Here is a 17,034-nt window from a genome sequence, read left to right as displayed (position 1 = left end):
CAGCGCGTGCGGCAGGGAACTGAACGACTCATTCAAACTGATTCATGAACCAATTCACTCGTTTTCCAATTGGTTTGATCAAGCCTTTGAACAGAATTGACTCATTCAATTTGAACAGAATGAATCATTCGCGAATGGGCATCGTTCATTGCCCAGAGAAAAGTAGACGGCGCGTTTGGAATAAACTGAAGCATTTATAACATATTGCATTAAGATAAAGTAACGAGAGGAGCGTCGCCCACAGTAACGAAGTAAAAGTACAGATTTTTCCCCCAAAATTTACTCAAGTAAGAGTATAAAGTACCCATCTTTAAATATACTCCGAAAAGTATTAGTTACCCCAAAAAATTACTCAAGTAAATGTAACGAAGTAAATGTAACTCGTTACTACCCACCTCTGGGCGCGGTAGGCCACCATGGCCGCCACGTAGACCTTCAGGGTGGAGTGGGTCAACCCTGCGGAGAGCCTGCAGGAACTCTAGCACTGTACCATCCGGGCAGTTAACTGGGTCGAGCTGGCGGTCTCTGCACCAAGAAGTGAAAAGCTTCCACTTCAAGGCATAAAGTTTCCTCATTGAGGGAGCTCTGGATTGGAGAACGGTCTTACAACATCGGTTGAGAGACCGGAAGCTAAGAGTTGTGCCTCTTCAGAGACCACACCTACAGCCTCTAAGCTCCATGCAGGGGTGCACCCTCCGCCAGCGAGAGGAGATCTCTCCTGATGGGAACCTCCCATGGAGTGCAGTCAAAAAGAAAAATCAGGCCCAGGAACCATTCCCGGCGCGGCCAGAACGGGGCTACTAACAGCAGCCGGACTCCGTCCCGGCGCGCTCTCTCCAGAACTCCAGAGAGCAGAGCAATTGGGGGAAAAATGTACAGATGAAGCCTCGGCCACGTCTGTACTATGGCTCCAGTGGAGCTGGATGAGTCAGAGGAAGCCAGAGGGGACAGTGTGATGTCTCTCGAGTCGCAAACAGATCCACCCGAGTCTGGCCAAACTCTCCAACTCTGCTTCATCACCTCGGTGTGAAGCCGCCATTCCCCGGGCCTCGGCTCCTGCCTCAACAGGATGTCTGCTCCCATATTAAGATGCCCAGGAATGTGAACTGCTCTGAGCGAGAGGAATGCGTCCTGGGCCCACACAAGGATCTGGTACGGTAGTTGTATAAACGGCGTGAGTGCAGACCTCCTTGGTGGTTGATGTAAGAGTCCACCGCTGTGTTGTCGGTGCGCACCAACACATGGTAAATGGACTGCATTTATATAGCGCTTTCAACAGACCACATGGCCATCCAAAACGCTTTACAATTTGCCTCACATTCACCCATTCACACACTCATTCACACACCGACTGCGGCGTCAGCCATTCAAGGCGCCATCCAGCTCGTCGGGAGCAGCTGGGGTTAGGTGTCTTGCTCAAGGACACCTCGACACTTGGTCAGGTGGAGCCGGGGATTGAACCACCAACCTTCCGATTTGTAGACAACCTACATGAACCACTGAGCCACTGCCGCCCAGACCCACGTGGTCTGCTAGGAAGACTAGACCAGAGCCAGCTCGGGGCAGGACCCCGTGAAGTACACTTGGCAGGGGCTCCAACACTGCCATGTGACCTCCTAAGGGAACCAGTCTCACGAGACTGGCCTCTGGTGTGCCTAGAGTCACTAGCTCGGTGCCCTGAAGCGGCGGACCGGCAGGGGACGACCGTACTAGCTGCTCTAGAGACCTCCGTAGAGGTAGCGAGCCTCTCAGCTCCGCTACGTTTCTGGGCGGTAACTGAGAGAAGCGCTCGCTGGAGACCGCTGCTCCCTGAAACACCGGCAGGGTTGGCAGATCGATCTCCTGAGGGCAATGAGGAGAGACGGGCACCATGTAATGCGGTGTACACCACTCTTCCCCAGAGGGAGCTGGCCCTCAAAACGTCCTAGGCCTTACGCGTCAGGACATTATGATGAAGGCTATCCAGGGAAAACAACGGTCCGTAGAACTGCTTTCCACTAGAAGCCTTCGGCCTGGGAGCGCCACTCTGACTCTAGCGTCTGCGGAGTACAAAAGTGACACCCCCGGCACGAGGGGCTGGAACATGGTTGTGACTGCTCTGCCCAGCAGCCCCTGACCGCCTCAACCTCCTCAGAGGAAGAGCGGTACACACGTGTTCTCACATAAGAAATTACATCCCTAGAGCCCCTGCACATCTAACTCCACATAGTCAGATAAATATTAATATATAGTAGTCAGCAACCAGACGCGTCAACACGGTCTGGTGTAGATAAAACTCACATAAAGATGAAACAATGTAATACATGCGTTGCCTCGGCAGCGTGCATGTCTATTTTTATTTATATACATACATATATATATATATATATATATATATATATATTATATTTGTATTTTTTTTATTTTATGCTACTCAGTCACACAAACAACATCAATCTCCTCAGAGAAAGATGAATGCTGCACGGTGCTCTGCCTCCGAGGACGAAGAAACCGCAGCGCTGGTTTCCAAGCATCGAGAACGAGCTCTAGATCTAGTGAACACGGGTGGAGATAGGACGAGCCGTCTCCAACCCGTTCGCCAGATCATGTGCGATTCCCGCTATCCCGACCGCAAGATCGCATGTACGGACACACTCCTCGGAGCGTGCCCGGCGAGAGCGGAGCCACACAGATGGGAAATCAAAAATTACCTGTATTACAGTGTATGATGTAACTGTCCATCAGTGTAAACAATGTGCAAAGTAATTAAACCAAAAAGTACACGATTTATAAAGTTATTGGCTTCTAAAGTAAGGAGTCGACTCTGAATCGCTGAAACGAGTCGTTATAGATTTCAAATCTTTTGCCCATCTCTTTGTACGTAACAAGAACACTTTGCATAATAATCTCCGCCTACCGTCTTGGGAGAAACAAAACTCTGACCTGCCCCACCCCCCACACAGACGCTCTGGTTAGTAGTTGGTGTGATAGCATCATGTCGAGGAGACAGTGTGTTTTTAATTGTAAAGGCAAGTTTGTTTTATTTTCACTGCCAAAGAATGAAGATCAAAAGAACCAATGGCTAAAATTCATTTTTACCACAATACCAGAGTACAACAAATCCCTTTTGTTGTGTTCACAACATTTCACTGATGACTGCTTTTCTAATCTCGCTGAGTTCAAGGCGGGATTTTCAAAGCGTTTGGCCATAAAAGAGGGTTCATTACCAACTTTATTTGGACCAACAAGCATCTCCGAATCACAACCTGTAAGTATGATTATGAAGTTATGTGTTTGTTTTCTCCTGAGCGTCTTATCAGTATGTCGCGCTAGCACTATATGTTAATGCTAACGCATTGTTTACCATGAAGTTATGTGCTCAGTTTGGTTATGTACGTGCTTACATGAGTATGGGTCCTTAGTCAAACGTCCTGGTCAATTCGTTGATTTAATTGTGTGGCCGGTTGAATGACTTTGTCTGTTTCCTCTTCAGATTCTGGCTCATATTGATAAGGCAAAATAGATGCCATGGTATTTATGTACTGTAATAATACCCTATCTAAAAACATCCGAAGGTGAGCTATGGGCGTTTCGTTTTACAACACGTACATGCGGAACAACCAATCAAAACTATGTCAGTTGACCAATCAGAACACAGTATGTTACCGAAAGGTGGGGTTTAAGGAAACTGAATCTTCTGAACAGCTTCGCGTGAACCGTTTGGGGATCTCTGAGAATTGAGGTAATTTTAAAATGATATTGTGACAAAATGACAATGTTTTTTAACCTTGCATGGATTTAAACCTGTTGTACAGGACTTATAATAGGAATTATAAGGTGATAGGAAGCTTAGAATTTTCATCTTACTGGCTTTTTAACAGCGAGAAAAGCACCATCAGCCCACCGAGAGCCGACTGCGCGAGCTCCACTCTTCATTAATGCTGCTTATTATAATATTAGGCATAATATGTTTGTGTAACTGGTGCTTGTGTGACTGGTGCTTGAACAACTGGCGAGCTCATCGATGCCTTTCCATATCAATCTCCTCAGAGAAAGACGGGCAGCGCGTCGCGCCCTCTCATCGGGGAGAAAGTACCGCAAACGCGGGCTTCCGAACCCCCGAGAGCGGGCGCTGGATCTGGGGGCTAAGAAAGAAGATAGGGACTTGCTGCCCGTCTTTCATTCCTTCCAGGAGATCCGAAAGCGAATCCCGCGAGCACAACCACCGCTCTGCCTCAGCAAAAGCGGGGCTGGCACCGCGAGAAATGCCAGTGAAAGCTCTCTCCTCAAAGAGAGCCTTCTGAGAGTGAAGCAAAGGCTCGCATCGCAGCTGTCAACTCCCTCGAGAGCTGACACTGCGCGCTTCACTCTCAAGCAGACAACACAGGAGCTGTGTGTGTCCCTACCTTTTTTTTTTTTGGCAGGGAAAACACACAGCCTGAATGCTACCTGCTCTCGCCCAAAACTTCTCTTGATTGAAGCTTTGACAATGGAGTTTATCAGTGGACAAACGACACTAAATAAGACTCACAAACAGATAGCGACTGAAACACACACACACAGAGCGCTTGCTGAAGACACAAGGCTGATTACCGGCTTCGCCGCTCATGCTTTTATGCTTCCTGGTCTCTGACGTCACCTGCCTATGACGTCTCGCCCTTCCTTTGGACTGATTATACACATTATTCAGAGACGTCATGCTGAACACGTTCCCCAAACGTTCTCGACGCAGCTCGAGTTCCTGAAGAGGAACATTCTGTTTGTTGAAATGATAAAAAAACTTGAGGAACAACCTCTTTTTTTAACAAAATTTAACAGCACAATGAAATCCTCATCTTCACATTCTGTGACACACATCTGTTCCTGAACATCTGTTCTATTGATCACACCCAGGAGAAACAGGCTTTTAACTTTTCTCTGAAAGAACACACCTTTTGCAGTCTATGCAATGACAACCAATTGTGTCCTTCAATGACCTGATAAATTCATTATCTCAAAAGAGATAAAACAGCAGTGCATTCGATTAGCGGCCTGAAAAGTATAAAAGTTACAATCTTTATACAACCTGATAAGTTCACAGATAAATTTTATTAACTGATCCAGTGTATGGAAGAGAAAAATTTGACCTGTAAATTCATTTTGGGAAAACCAGCCATTTTGGGGACAAACATGTATGCAATATAAAAATAAAAGCCAACCTGAGAGCAACCAGATAATCTGAATTAGAGAGATTAATCGCACATTAATCACACAAACAAAATGTACCATCATTTATTATGCATGTTCTTTTGATAGCAATTTTGATCATTTAACAAAAGGACACACATCATTACAAAATCACTCACTAAAAATGAGTGTCAGCAGCCTCAGATGCTCGGATTAGCATCATGACCGAACCGGGGACTAACAAGTACCCTCATCTGCCTGCATGATTAGATTGAAATCAAAAACTACATTCAAAACCTGGATACAAGTCTTTGTCCCTGACTGCTTTAGGCTATCAGCATAGAGGTTGCTCAGAGTGAAGAACATATGCAAAGCAGGCAGTGAGCGAGGTGGAAGTTAATAAACAGTCAAATGTATCACACTGCAGACAAACACCTTTTGTAAATGATATTTCTGTAACTCTGTAACTAAGGACATCACTTTCTGGGTGAAAAGATGTACAAGCTAAATTCCCCCTCAAAATAACAACAACAGCAAAAAAATTAATTATATTTTGCATGAAAAATATCATCCATTCAGATATTTTTGTGCATCATAAAATTAAGTAAGCAATATTTCCTATTATTGTAATGTATTTAGGTGTTTTTCTTTTACAGTTTTTTATTTGTATTTACATCAGCATATGCTTAAGAAAGTATGAGTACTACCAAGGTGTACAAATATTTACAATCTAACAGATTTAACAAATTAATTTTTTTATATTACAAAAATAATAGATTATTTTACATTACAGTGATGAAAAGTAGGCAGAGAAAATGTGCATAATTGTCATTAAAATACTATGAGAGGATGTTTACAAAAAAATAACAAATAGGATATTTTTGTGTGGGGGGGGGGGTATTATTATTTATTTCATTTGATGTGTAATTTAATATGATCTGGAATGTTTTGATGATTTAATGCGATTCATTCTTCCACATGTCTCTGTGTTTGCTTTTGAAATGTTTAAACTATTAAAACAAGACAAGCCTAATTCTATTTTAATGCTAAACAGGAAACAACACAGGAACTACAGTCCTGAGTAAATGTTCCTCTTCCATAATATCTGCGTCATGCTTCAGAGCTAAAACAGAACCAGACAAAACATTTCTTCTCAAATCTCTTCCAAAAGCCCAGATTCACTGCTTGAGAACAGAGAAAAAAAGAGCAACTTTGTGCTAAGCACAGACAAAATGTCCTTCTCTTGCTTTCCTAGAGAGTGAAAACAATCCAGGCCTTGATTATTTTATATTATTTTTTACATAATGTGTTTCTATGGCTGGTTTCAAGTGCCTAAGCCAACACACAAAACAGCACCATTATAAGGCTGGAAGGAGCTGACAAGGCGTTTACAGAAACAAAAGGACTATGGGGTGGAATCAAAATAAACTGAATGACCTCTGGTGCCGCAGATAAAAAAATAAAAATAATTCAATAAAACTATGTTTCAAAACAGCAGTTTGGCAAGTTCCTGCAGGAAGGATTCGGCAAAAAGAGTTCATAGTTCAAAACTTGTCTGTTCCTATGGCAACAGGTGGAACAACTGGGCCATCCTGTCAATAAAAAGGCTGTGTGGTGATATTGTTCATTTTCTTGGTTCTCCTCTCTCCTAAGGACCACAATGAAAAGCTTTATTGAGGTCAACGAAACAGTATTTTAAACTGTGAATGATGTAACATGAGAAACCTGTTGCTAGCAGCTACTATGAAAGTGTTCTCAAACAAACAAGAAATGTGCAAAATGCAGTCAAACTGCATTATCAAGGCATTTGGCATCTGTTGAGCTGGTGTCTACAGACTGAATGCACTTAGCCACACAGACAGCTGTTTGGACGATAACGCCCATCTCAATATCCATTATCGCCAATTTGGACGACCCAATCCAAAGATGAAGAGGCCCTTCCAAAAGCTCATTGATTCACAGCAGGAACAAACAAACCCTTTCCTCGTCCTCAGACTAATGAGGGCTTGTTCTGGCTAGCTAGCGCTTCGCTGGATGGCACATTTGCATGAACCAGCACAAATGCATACATTTTGAAACACGGTCACATTATGAGGAGTCTTGGGAGTCCGAGTCTTCTTTCTGAAAAAGAACTGTCCCAGACTTTGTCCCCTGTCCTCTGCTTCTCTCCACGGACCCGTTGATCTCTCCCAGCGGCAAGTAGGAGTAGTCCGCCCTCTGCCCGCGCACTTTGCATTTTCTGCACGTCTGGATAAGGTTACCGGCGAGGCTGGCCAGCAGCGACGTTGCCAGGATAGCGCAGATAACCAGCCAGCTTTGTCTGCACACATAAACAAAACACTCTGAGGGTGAGGAGTTGCACTTTGACCTCTGACTCCACCGCTGCTGCCCACAGCCTCCACAAAGCACTTGACTGCAACCATGGCAACACCACACAATCCCTGACTTGCATGTGAAAGGCCGAGCTGACTAATAAATTCATCTGCGCCACTCCGCTGCTGCAGAGTTGTTTACCAGTACAGTCGGGGCACTTGGTTCAGACTTGTCCGAAAGCCTGTTCTGTTAAACAAGGGCCTGGAATTTGTCAGAGTAAATTTCCATGGCAATAATCACGTTACTCAAACACGCAGATAGGGAATGGTATAAATGACAAGTTGTTTGAGATAACAGATTTCTTTTTCTCATGTTGTGGAAACTGTGGCTTTAAGGCATAGGAAAAATATGTCATATGATTGTACATGACATTTGGTTTTTAAAATAGCAACATTTCCACTCTGAAAAGGAACCAGAGATGATCACTAGAATGTTCTTATCACAAATGGACCATTGCGATTGATTTACTTTAGCAAAACCACCTGTCCTCAGACCACAATTTAATATTTCACATAGATTAAAACATCTATAATAAAGTATATTTATATTATGTATATTTTATATTTAGTTTATATTTATAATATAAAATATATATAGTTTATTTATTTCTTTAGAATATATATATATATATATATATATATATATATATATATATCAATTTTACACATTATATATTTATATATATAATATAAATATAATTTTATTTTTATATATATTTTAGTTTAATTAAAATACTATTTTATGGTCTTAAAGTATATTTCTGTGTCAATCACAATAGCTCTTTTTCAGAAAATGTAAAGAAATTATTCTGGATTTTTAGACATATTTCCCCATTTAGAGTAGGACTCTAAATGGAATCATTAAGATTCTGATTCATTCCGATTCTGACTAATTACCAACTGGAAACCCCACAAAAACAAAATAGCTGCTTCATTTAATGCATATGTGAAATGCAAAATTAATAATTTTTTAAAATTGTAATTGTATTTTAGAGTTGTAAATATTCATAATAAATATTTTACATGCAACTCACTTTCGTATCTGACAGTTCTGACACATAGTAATTAATTAAAAGTTGACAAAATGTTATGCTTTGTCCCATGTCTCAAGAAGCAGTGAGAGGACACATATTGGCCAATATGTGTGTGTGTGTGTGTGTTTGGGTGCGTTTTGGAGCACTTACTCAGATAAATAGGGTTTGGGAGCGTGAGCTTCCTCCTCTTGTCTCCATTCCCTCAACATCTGGGCAGCCAGGCAGTGACCGGCTGAAAGATTGTGAAAAAAAAAAAAAATTTATCAAATCCCTTGTTAGGACAATAACACTCCCTTACAGGCATATTTCTCCTGTCCCTCCTTTCCTAACTTCAGATGTAACTTTTTTTGGGTAAATCAGTGCTGTATTATGGTAACTGAAATGGCTTATTTTTTTTTTTTATTCAAATGTGGCTCTAGAGTGAAGGTGCGGTCACATTACTGAAAATGTGGAGAAAAAAAAAATTTGCAGACAAGAAGTCAGAAGCAGCTTTGTATTCGTTTTTTGCTGAAAAAGGCAAATGTGACCACACCTAAAAAATTTATAATGGAAACTTATTTTTTTATGTTATATTATTTAAGATATATCAAGAAAATATTAAGATGTATCTATTATCCTTTTCCCCTGAAGTTCAATTATAATATTTAATCAAGCTATTAGCACAAACAAACAAAAAAAATCATAATTTAGCTTTTACAACCATTTTCAACACTCTCTCTGAACCTTAAAATTAAAAAAAATTTCTTCACCCATTACTGTCTAATACAGCTTGCACTGCCCCATTATTCAGTTGCAGCTTTTGGAAAGCCTGCATTAGATTGTGCAAGACTCCAAAGATCAGGGACCCTGCTAAAAATAAAGAGACCAAAAATGTATGTTCCAAAAATTCACAACCGAGAAATCGTGAGAGACTTTGGCTGTCAATCGATTATATTTTAATAAATATATATACTTAATATGCTAATAAATTAATCAAATTAACTAGAAATAACTGTCTGAAAAACTCAAGCCTAAAAAGAAAAGTGTTACTATAAAAAAAAATTATATTGGCAATTATATTATATTATCTTAATTTTATATTGGCAATATTTTTTTCTTCAGGGTTTAATTTTTCAGATTGTAGGAACATTTGTTATCAAAGGAATTTGCGCAAATCTTTCTTTTTTTTTAATAATTATTTTCCATAAATTGGTGGGTTAAATGAACAGTCCTTGTAAAACAAAAAATCACCCCAAAGTTCAGTGAAAAAGGCTGGTGAGAAATATTTTGGTCAACTTGCATGATTCGTTCCACAGTAGAGAAGTGTGGACAGACACATACACACACATATATAGAAGGACAATAAGGAATGCTGATGGCTGAAGCTATAAGCAGAGAGAGTTATGTGCTGATAAAGTGTGAACATTAAACTGATCTATAGAGATGTCACACAGAGAATGTGTTTTTACATGTCGTGTGAGTGCTAATAGATCTGTACAGCACCTCTGTGCAGGCTGATGTTTCTCTCTCCTTGGTGTGTGGTGTTGCAGCTTCCAGTGACAGCGTTGCATGTGCACATGTCGTGGCATTGGCATGACTGCTTGCAGTTCAGCCCATAGAATCCAAGAGGGCACTCTGGGACAACAAAGAGAGCAGAGACATGATTATGTTCATCTATTCGTAGAGATAATTTGCTCCAAAATAAAGGCACTTGCCTACTTAGGCATGACTGTAGATGAACACTCGAGATTTAAGCTGTTCCTTACAGTACTCAGCAATATTATGATTTTTGGTCTTGTATGATATATTTAATCAAAATCTAAAACAGCATTGCATGCAATACTAAAGGCAATTGCATTGCAATTAAGAAGGGTTGACTAAAAATATGTTTCAAGTTCTGGACAATTGTTCATCCAATTTAAGATTCACATCACTTAATATTTGAGTGTGTTAAATATTTTTTGTGCTTATTTGAGAATGTGTTAATTTACCTGGAAATATATCTCTCACGGTTTTCATTGCCTTACTCGAGCACACTCACTCAATCCTCAGGACACATACATGTTAAATATGTGCATCTGCTTAATATATTCCAAAACTGGTTGAGATTAGACCGCATACCTTGCTCGCAGAAATCTCCATGGAGACCAGCAGGACAGGTGCACCATCCGTGAACAGGATCACATGAGTCTCCATTTGTGCACGCACATGTTTGCTTACAGCCATCGCCATAGTATCCTGCTGCACATACTGTGAGGAGTATAAACAAAGTTCAGATGAACATATTGGTTTAAAATAGTTAAAATCACCACTGCTGACTGACTGTAACAAATGTAAAGGTCTCGCAAGTACAGAGCCACTCAGAGCTTTATTTGATAGTACAAATCTGTGTGACAGTCAGATTTACCCTCACCTTGGCTACAGTTTAAACCCATCCATCCAGAATCACACACACATCCATCTGTTCAGAGAGAGGGATAAGACAGAGTTTGAGTTATCAAAAAAAACTTAAATACCACCTTTGATGCAAAAGCATTTTCTCCGTTTAAAACATTCACTAACTACAAACAATCTGTCAAAATCTGTTATTTTTAGCAATATGCTTCTTCTAATGTAATGGATGCAGTATAAGCTACATGCCTTAAACAAATCAATGTCAAATGTCATTAACACTTTACTTTATATCATACATTAATTATGTATTTACATAAATAACTGTAACCAGTTAAAAGTTAAAATGCATTATAATATTTGCAGATTTCTTGTTACCTCTGAAATTGATTGTTTGTCGTGTTTTTTTTTTCTATTAAACTTACAGTTATACATTAATACAAGGCTACTTATATTACATGGCTACTTAGTCATGTATTCAGAAAAGTAGACATAATGAATGTTACGATGAATAATGCTTGTGATCATAACTATTACAATAAAAGGATTAATGTGTTATATTTTCTCAAGGTGTAACAATGAATGAATGTTTTATGTATTATAACAGTGGTTAGAATTATTAAAGCTTCAAGTAAAGTTTGACCATAAATGTCCTTTTGTGATATACAGGAGTGTACAAGAGTGACTCACTCTCAGTGCAGATCCCATGCTCTCCACATTCAGCCTGGCATGTGAGATTGGCACATCCTGGGCCGCTCCAGCCCTCCTGGCACACGCACTGGCCCTCCACACAGTGCCCATGTCCACTGCAGTCCTCTGGCTGGCACAGCCTCTCATGAACACACAGTACAGTGGATACGGCCCGTGGACATCGCCACTTTGGAGGTTCGCTTTAATTTAGGCAAAAAGGTTGAGATAAAACTGCCAAACTCAGCACACTGTTGTTTGTTAATGTGTAGTTTTGCATGTACACACCAGTGGTCTGAAGGGTAATTGGCCAGGGATCCGTTGAGGACATAAGTGGCCGAGCCGCCTCCATCCAGATTGATAGCGTTCAAGATATTCTGTTCCTTCAGAAACTTTGCCACTTGCCAGAGGTTCATTCTGCAGAGATAGGAGTTCAATAATCACATGTTAAACTAAAGTGAAAGAACTAAACTGTACCAGAACTCTGGGTGTTCAAAAGAACAGCATTTATTTGAAACTGAAATCTTTAGTAACATTATAAATGTCTTTACTGTCCGTCAGTTTGATATATCTTCACAAAAAAAAAGAAAGAAAAAGAAACTATATATTATGAGTTTGTTGCAAGGAGCCTTGGGTAACACTACAACTCAAAGTGCATAAAAAGCTAATAAAATCATGATTATGGTGACTCTGGAAAAAATTGGAAAAAATCATTCTGCTTTTGCAATGTTTTCTTGAGCAATAAATCTTGCAAAGGTTCCTTCTGGGTTATTTAGTGTTGTAGCATGAACAGCTGAGATCTGCTCAGGTTCAAAGTCCATTCTCACCCTCTTACACGCGTCTGACCGTCGACATGAAAGAGGATGAGTTTCCCCTCTGCATCGTGACCCACCGCCGTACGGGCAGATATCACGTCCACAAAGTCCTGGAATTTTCCTGCAAAATAAAAGATCAACGACCTACTGAATTTGATATCATAATCTCAGAGCACAGATGTGTTTGAAAACAACAGGACTGAGCACCTGAACTACTGCTGAAGATACAGTTTTTCTGATATAGGGAGGAATTTTAGGGAGCCAGATAATCAAGCTTATCATACGCTCATACTTCAGACGGAATCTTGTCTTATCTTACCGGTCATCTGGGTTTTGTCACATTCTGCCTGCATGCTCTCATTTATGTAGATCTCACCGTTTCTCAGCAGCCAAACCACCCCACTGATCAACTGCACGAAGGGGTTTACCTGATCCAGGATGTCATCTTCAGACAGATAGCTAAGAATATACACAAGATAGAGCAAGTGAGACAGAGAAAGATAAGATGGTATAGCCTAATGGTTAAAGATCTATTCTTAAGTCTGGTTAAAGATCCTGTCTTTGATCAAGACATTCCAATAATATGCTGTATAGGCACAATTTTCTTTCCGTTGTTGATGCATCTCCTAAAAACAGTAAAGGTGTGGAATATTTGTACTATTTAAAACAGCTGTTTTTTTATGTTAATATCTTTTTAAACATAATTTATTTTCGTGGTGGCAAATTTTCAGCAGCCATTACTCCAGTCTTCATTGTCACATCAATTCTTCATGATAAGATGCTAAAGAAACCTTTCTTATTATCATGAATGATATAAACAGTTGCACCACATATTAGGATTACAGGATACTTTCAAAATAAGTTAAAAAATAACAGAATTAGTTTGAAATGGAAATTATTTGGAACATTATAAACGTCTTTACTGACGTTTTTTATTCAATTCTATGCTATTATAAATCAATTCTTCTGCATCCTATGCATAAAGAAAATCATAATAATAACAACTTTACATTACATCAAAGCCCAGTAAAACCACACGTGACAGACTACACTAAGATCTAAAGCAATAATGGTACTTTCAAAACATAAATTCCAGCAACTTCCTTTACAAAAAAAAAAAATGCTGATGGTTAGCAAAGGCAAGACAGTATAAATATCACCATAGCCCTATTGTCAGAGAGGTGGGAGAGAAAGAGAATTTACTTCAATAAAACGAAGCTGTATAATGAAAACTGTTTTGCCAGACTGTCATGCATTTATCTGATAATGCTACACTAAAAGCTATCAGGCATGAACTAAAAGTCACAAAATTTTGTATTACACACTGAACTAAACAAAAAAAAAATATATATACACATTTAAAAAAATAAACATTTGATTTGATAAGGATTACACACAAATAATCCCTGGTTTACTGGCTGACCATGTGTACTATTTTATACTTTATTGAATTTAGGCTGTTTTGAATTCCTTAAAGCTCATCCAGGTGAATGTCCAAATATGCTATATAAACACCTTATCTAACGTCAGAACATTCCGGTTAAAGGCCCTTAACCTCAAAATGAATGAGAAATTGAGACACTCTGGGTACATGACGTTCCAAAGTACTTCCTATTATTAAGAGCACTGGTGAGTCATGCAATATTGCCACGTTTTTGTAAAGCTTCTATTTTAGGAAACAGATGTTCTACGTGCCCTTTGATCCCATGACTTACTTCCTCCAAATTCTGCACCCATATTTAGGTTGAGGTTTGTTACTGCACCCTGCAGTAAAGGAAAGCACTTTGTGCTTACTGTGCACTCAAGTGCACTTTACTAAACATCATCTTTGGTGTTCCACAAAAGAAAAATAAATATCATATGATTTCGAAGAACATGAGAGTGAAAAGATATTGAGAGAAAGTTCATTTTTGGGCGACCTATCCCTTTAAGGGTGTGATACAGATTTAGCACAGCTTAATTATAGCGAGGTCAAAAGAACACCAGCACCCATCCAGGAAAGACTTGCTTAATTTTCTATTGTTTCTTGGGACTCCACACAAAAACAAACACTGTGGTATTGCACAACATCACACAGGCCAGGAGAAAAACTGCAGAGAGTGAGAGTGAGACCTCGGGCTGTGTCCTTACCCAAACACGAGTGTCCCATCCTTTCGGATGCCAAACTGAGCATTTTGAATTCCTCCACTGTTTCTCACCAGTTTCCCATCACTCATGATATTCCCAAAACACTGCCCGCTGAAAATGTCAAAGTAGCCTCCATTCTGGGCGATGAGGCACTTTCTAGTTTTGGCAGTGTGCTCCACCAGCTCTGTGTGATTTCGCCTGCACCCTCCAGGACCTCCTGGTTCCAGAACAGACACAGATCTCAGTGGGTCGTGCACCTCTGTGATGTGGCCGCTCACCCATCTGTGAACGCCAGAGTCATCAGTGATGTCGGAGATGAATATATTTGACTTGAACAGTGGAGAATTCGAGTTTTTGCTTGCTGCCCAGGTTTCGTGGGTTACGTTGCCATGAGCGATGGGCTGACAGTCCCTCACGTGGCGGTGAGAATGAGATGGCCCATGGGATTTGGTGTAGGGTAACAAGAGGTCATCATCCAAAGAATGTCTGTGGAAAATTAACATTCTGGTTAAATTAGAAAAATAAAGAGCAAATTGTGTTTGTTAAGCTAGTTAGGTTAACTTGGAGAATGTATTTAGTTGATTCAGAGAAAATTAGTCCCTATCCTAGATCCTACATCTTCCTTTAGTAGCATGTGAATGTGGTTCATTGTTCAGCAGAGTAAGCACATTTTCATACGCACGTTTCTTTGAAAGACACCTGTTGTTTTGTATACTTCTCAGTCTAAACTAAAGACAACATTATCTGAGCAAAGAGTAAAAATTCTATTGAGAAGTAGCAGATGCTGAGTCTTGAATTGCACATTCCTTATACAAGTCTGGGTTCAGCATGTGGTTGATCAATGTGCAAATTAACTATAGATTTAGCTGGGAGTGTGGTACTGTACTGTGTGTACACAAAACCTAATGAAAACTAGTTTAGCCAATAATACTTAAAAATAACTATTTGCTAATCTGCCAATTTGTTTCAAAGTTTCTATATTATAGTAAATGGTAAAAAAACAGACACCAGGGGGCGCTGTTGTTAAACTCTTACATTTAGGTTACATTAAAATTATTTTTAAAAATGCTGATTGCCAAACCATTAGTAAAACTACATATTATAAACATTTACACACATATTTAACATTTATAAATATCTATAATTTAATTTAAAAAATAAGAAGAACAGATATAAAGCAGTGGTTTGTTATATTATTTATAACATTGTTTCTGCATGTTGATGCACAGTGTTGATATTATTTTCAAGTCAGTGACTTTATATTTTAGTGAATTTCTCTAAAGAGACCATACATGCCACATTTTTACACATTTAGGGTTTTTTAGGGATATCAAATGTTTAGAGGTTTGATCATAAACACAACCTTCTCCGTGTTTTAAAGAAATGACTGATATTGAGAGAATGGTCAATATTTTGTAATTATTTTATATTAAATATAGCTAATTTTCGAAAAAGAAAAAAAAACATCTAAGAAAAATGTTATGGGTTTTCATATCGGAATATGACTTTTTGTTTATGAAATAAGGCATACTTTTCATTCATGTCTTCTGTAGAGGACACCAGGAAAAATGGCGTGTTAAATTTAGGCATTTTGGAGAAACACAAGTCAATATTGAAGCAAAAGAAGCAACCACATATTTTTTCTTTCTTGTGCACCTACTACTGAGGGGTGAAACCGAAACCTTATTCTAATGTTACGTTTTTTATAATCAATAAGCTAATTGCAAGAGATTTTCAAAATAAGTCAAAACTGCTAAATACATAAACACAAGAACAACAGGATACAATATCCTAATTCTTAAAAACATTTAACTTCGAGAGTTTGATCATCATAGCCGAACTAATACACATAATACACGTCCTTACCGGATGTCTTTGCATTGGGACAAACATATTAAAAACAAAGAAACCTGAACGAAATTCACGGACGACGTTGCCATAAGACATACGTATAATACAATCAAATAAAACAAGTTACTGTCCCGGTTATATCCGTTTTCTTTGGTGAAAGGACTTTCATCTGTGCTGGTCATATGATGCGAATGCGGATCACATGACCACGCCAAATTTTTATTCTGTCAATCATTTCTTCACGCACTGTAAGCGCAAATAACTGCTAAACATTTCAAATATGTAAACTGCATTCAAATGAAAATCCGTTATATTTTAAGTGCCATGCAAATTATATGGTTCACTCTGAAACGAAACTTAATTCGAACGCGGAACGCACTGTCAGAAGTGCTTGATTACTGGGGAGCTGTAATATGGCGCACGCGCTAGAGGAGGAGGTACAGCTCAAGGATACATGGATGCATGATGTTTGCAATGACATCCAGTATAAACATAAAAAATGGACTTTTAACCATCAAAAATTCACTCCACATAAAGATTCCCTATCTCACATTTATACAGAGGCCAACAGAGATCAAGTGCTCAAGAACATTAACAACAGGACAGCACAATGAACAGATATTGTAAGGTAAG

At 39.3% G+C, this 17,034-nt stretch overlaps 1 protein-coding gene across 1 annotated transcript; it reads right to left on the bottom strand.

The window, feature by feature from the left end:
• Positions 1–6,023: 6,023 nt before the first annotated feature.
• LOC132103295 (N-acetylglucosamine-1-phosphodiester alpha-N-acetylglucosaminidase-like) lies at positions 6,024–16,601 on the bottom strand. The gene is made up of 11 exons (XM_059508280.1): positions 16,417–16,601; positions 14,554–15,036; positions 12,743–12,882; positions 12,436–12,544; positions 11,897–12,025; positions 11,612–11,811; positions 10,944–10,991; positions 10,652–10,780; positions 10,034–10,165; positions 8,702–8,783; positions 6,024–7,465 (listed from the first exon to the last, which is right to left on the bottom strand). Exons 1-11 carry the CDS (start codon positions 16,581–16,583, stop codon positions 7,234–7,236), a joined length of 1,851 nt encoding a protein of 616 aa, XP_059364263.1. The 5' UTR covers positions 16,584–16,601; the 3' UTR covers positions 6,024–7,233.
• Between the last annotated feature and the right edge of the window lie 433 nt (positions 16,602–17,034).

The sequence above is a fragment of the Carassius carassius genome, chromosome 24, assembly GCF_963082965.1.
Source record: "Carassius carassius chromosome 24, fCarCar2.1, whole genome shotgun sequence".
In the NCBI taxonomy this organism is placed as follows: Eukaryota; Metazoa; Chordata; class Actinopteri; order Cypriniformes; family Cyprinidae; genus Carassius; species Carassius carassius.
The sequence above is the reverse complement of the archived record's forward strand: the minus strand, read 5'-3'. Positions and strand labels throughout refer to the sequence as shown.

Excerpts from the sequence above, each read along its gene's own strand:
- LOC132103295 (XM_059508280.1), bottom strand. The coding sequence starts at position 16,583 with ATGACCAGCACAGATGAAAGTCCTTTCACCAAAGAAAACGGATATAAC. Across the intron at positions 12,026-12,435 it reads GGTCAGACGCGTGTAAGAGG|AATGAACCTCTGGCAAGTGG; the intron begins GTGAGAATGGAC and ends CTATCTCTGCAG. Across the intron at positions 10,992-11,611 it reads GCATGGGATCTGCACTGAGA|ATGGATGTGTGTGTGATTCT; the intron begins GTGAGTCACTCT and ends CTCTCTGAACAG.